Below are 1,653 nucleotides of genomic sequence, written 5' to 3'. Positions count from 1 at the left end.
TATACCTCATTTTTATACTTTTCTGTTGGATGGTTAAGACCAAGACAAGAGACTATTTTCTGAGGATGAAGAAAGTTTTAGACTTGAACCGAGGCATACCAGACTCTAAAACCAACACTTTTTGCAAAACCTTGGAAATTCAGGGATGGTCATCAATTCTCAGGAATACAGCCACTAACTTCCTGTCTTGTCAGAGTCTGTGCTGACATTTCTAACAGTCTCTACTTGGAGACTTTCTCCCCAACTACTGAACGCTTTTCCCTAAATATCTCCCATTCTTAAGATTCAAGACTAAAAATTTCCTAAGTAACCCACTGTGCAATATCTCCCTCCCTAATCTGCCCCTCCTATAGTTAGCATATACTAGCACCAAAGAAAATAAATCACGAACCAGTGGTCATAAGCGGGTCCGTAGTTATACTCCGCTGGTTAGACATACGATGTCGAATGTCAGGATTTTGATCCAGGAGTGTCATTGTGGCTTGTTGCCAAGGACATGGCCACTGTAATTGATCATCATTGGCTCCAGAGATTAAGTGGAAATAGAGCCCTATGTTAGTCAAAGATCGTAGATCCATGTAAATCTGGAAAGCATAACCTTTAGGAGAATAGAATGGGGGACTGTACAGAGTTGCATTTTTGCTGTTAGCAATGTTTGTGAAATTCCTTATACGCCAAATGTGATGAGGGCACCGTGTTTCTGAAAGATTGATGTCATCAATAGATAGACCGCCTGCAGAGGCACCAGCTCCTCGAAGTCCTTCAAACACCACTCTAAATTTGTTGGTCACTTGCAATGTTACATAGTAAAGTTGCCAGCTCCCAATGGGTATCTCTGTAAAAAGAGTCATTATTTCAGAGAAGACAAAGGACTATGCCCTGGGCAAATCAATCTTAAAGTTCCAACCGCCATAGATAAACTATTAAGCCAGAGCTATTGGCCCTTAAGAGGTATGGTTTGCCCACTTCTTCAGCCCAGGATCATTTACTTCAAGGTATTTCTCCAAAGTCAGACTTCTCAGGAATATCTAAATAATTATGTAGTTGTTTCCCAGACAGGTCACCCTTTCCCAGGGATAATTATTCATTATTAGCAACTTTTTTTGGCTTGAGTGGCATCTCGGAGACTATAGAAGCCACTTCTGAGTGTGCCTGGGTGGACACAAGGAGAGTGATCTTGAGGCTGCATCTGGTCCCTGGCCTCCCCTTGCTGGCTCTTTCCCCTCACTTTTCTTCCTGGCTACCTTGAGGCAGGCAGCTTCCATCCACCCTTCTGCCATGATGTTCCTGCCATGTAGCCAACTGACCATGAACTAAACCCTTGGAACTCAGAAGCACAAATAAGCCTTTTCTCCTTTAAGTTACCAGTGTGAGGTATTTTGTTCCAGCAACAGAAAGGTGAGCAATTCAGTGTGTAAGCCACAGAATGTAGCTTGTGAGCACTCTGTGTTCTGTTTCTAAGTTCCCAGCCATTCTACCTCATTCTAAGCTTACTGTCCATGACTCTGTGATATTCAGCCAAAATGTCCTCGAATATGCTGATAGTTTGACTTTCTTTCTTTTGTTTTTTGAGCTAACACCTCACTACGTAGTCCAGACTGGCCTTGAACTTATAGCAATCCTCCTGTCTCTGCCTCCCAAGTGCCAGAATTA

General features: G+C 42.7%; 1 protein-coding gene across 1 annotated transcript in view; it reads right to left on the bottom strand.

The window, feature by feature from the left end:
- Mep1b (meprin A subunit beta) overlaps nt 1–1,653 on the bottom strand; it is a 28,034-nt gene that overhangs the window by 6,651 nt on the left and 19,730 nt on the right. The window contains exon 10 of the mRNA XM_023713421.1: nt 392–835. Within this exon, the coding sequence (XP_023569189.1) occupies nt 392–835 (444 nt within the window). The remainder of the gene's footprint in view (nt 1–391; nt 836–1,653) is intronic.

The sequence above is a fragment of the Octodon degus genome, unplaced genomic scaffold (genome assembly GCF_000260255.1).
Source record: "Octodon degus isolate 3935 unplaced genomic scaffold, OctDeg1.0 scaffold00003, whole genome shotgun sequence".
Lineage (NCBI taxonomy): Eukaryota > Metazoa > Chordata > Mammalia > Rodentia > Octodontidae > Octodon > Octodon degus.
This window is presented reverse-complemented; position numbering and strand designations above follow the sequence as displayed.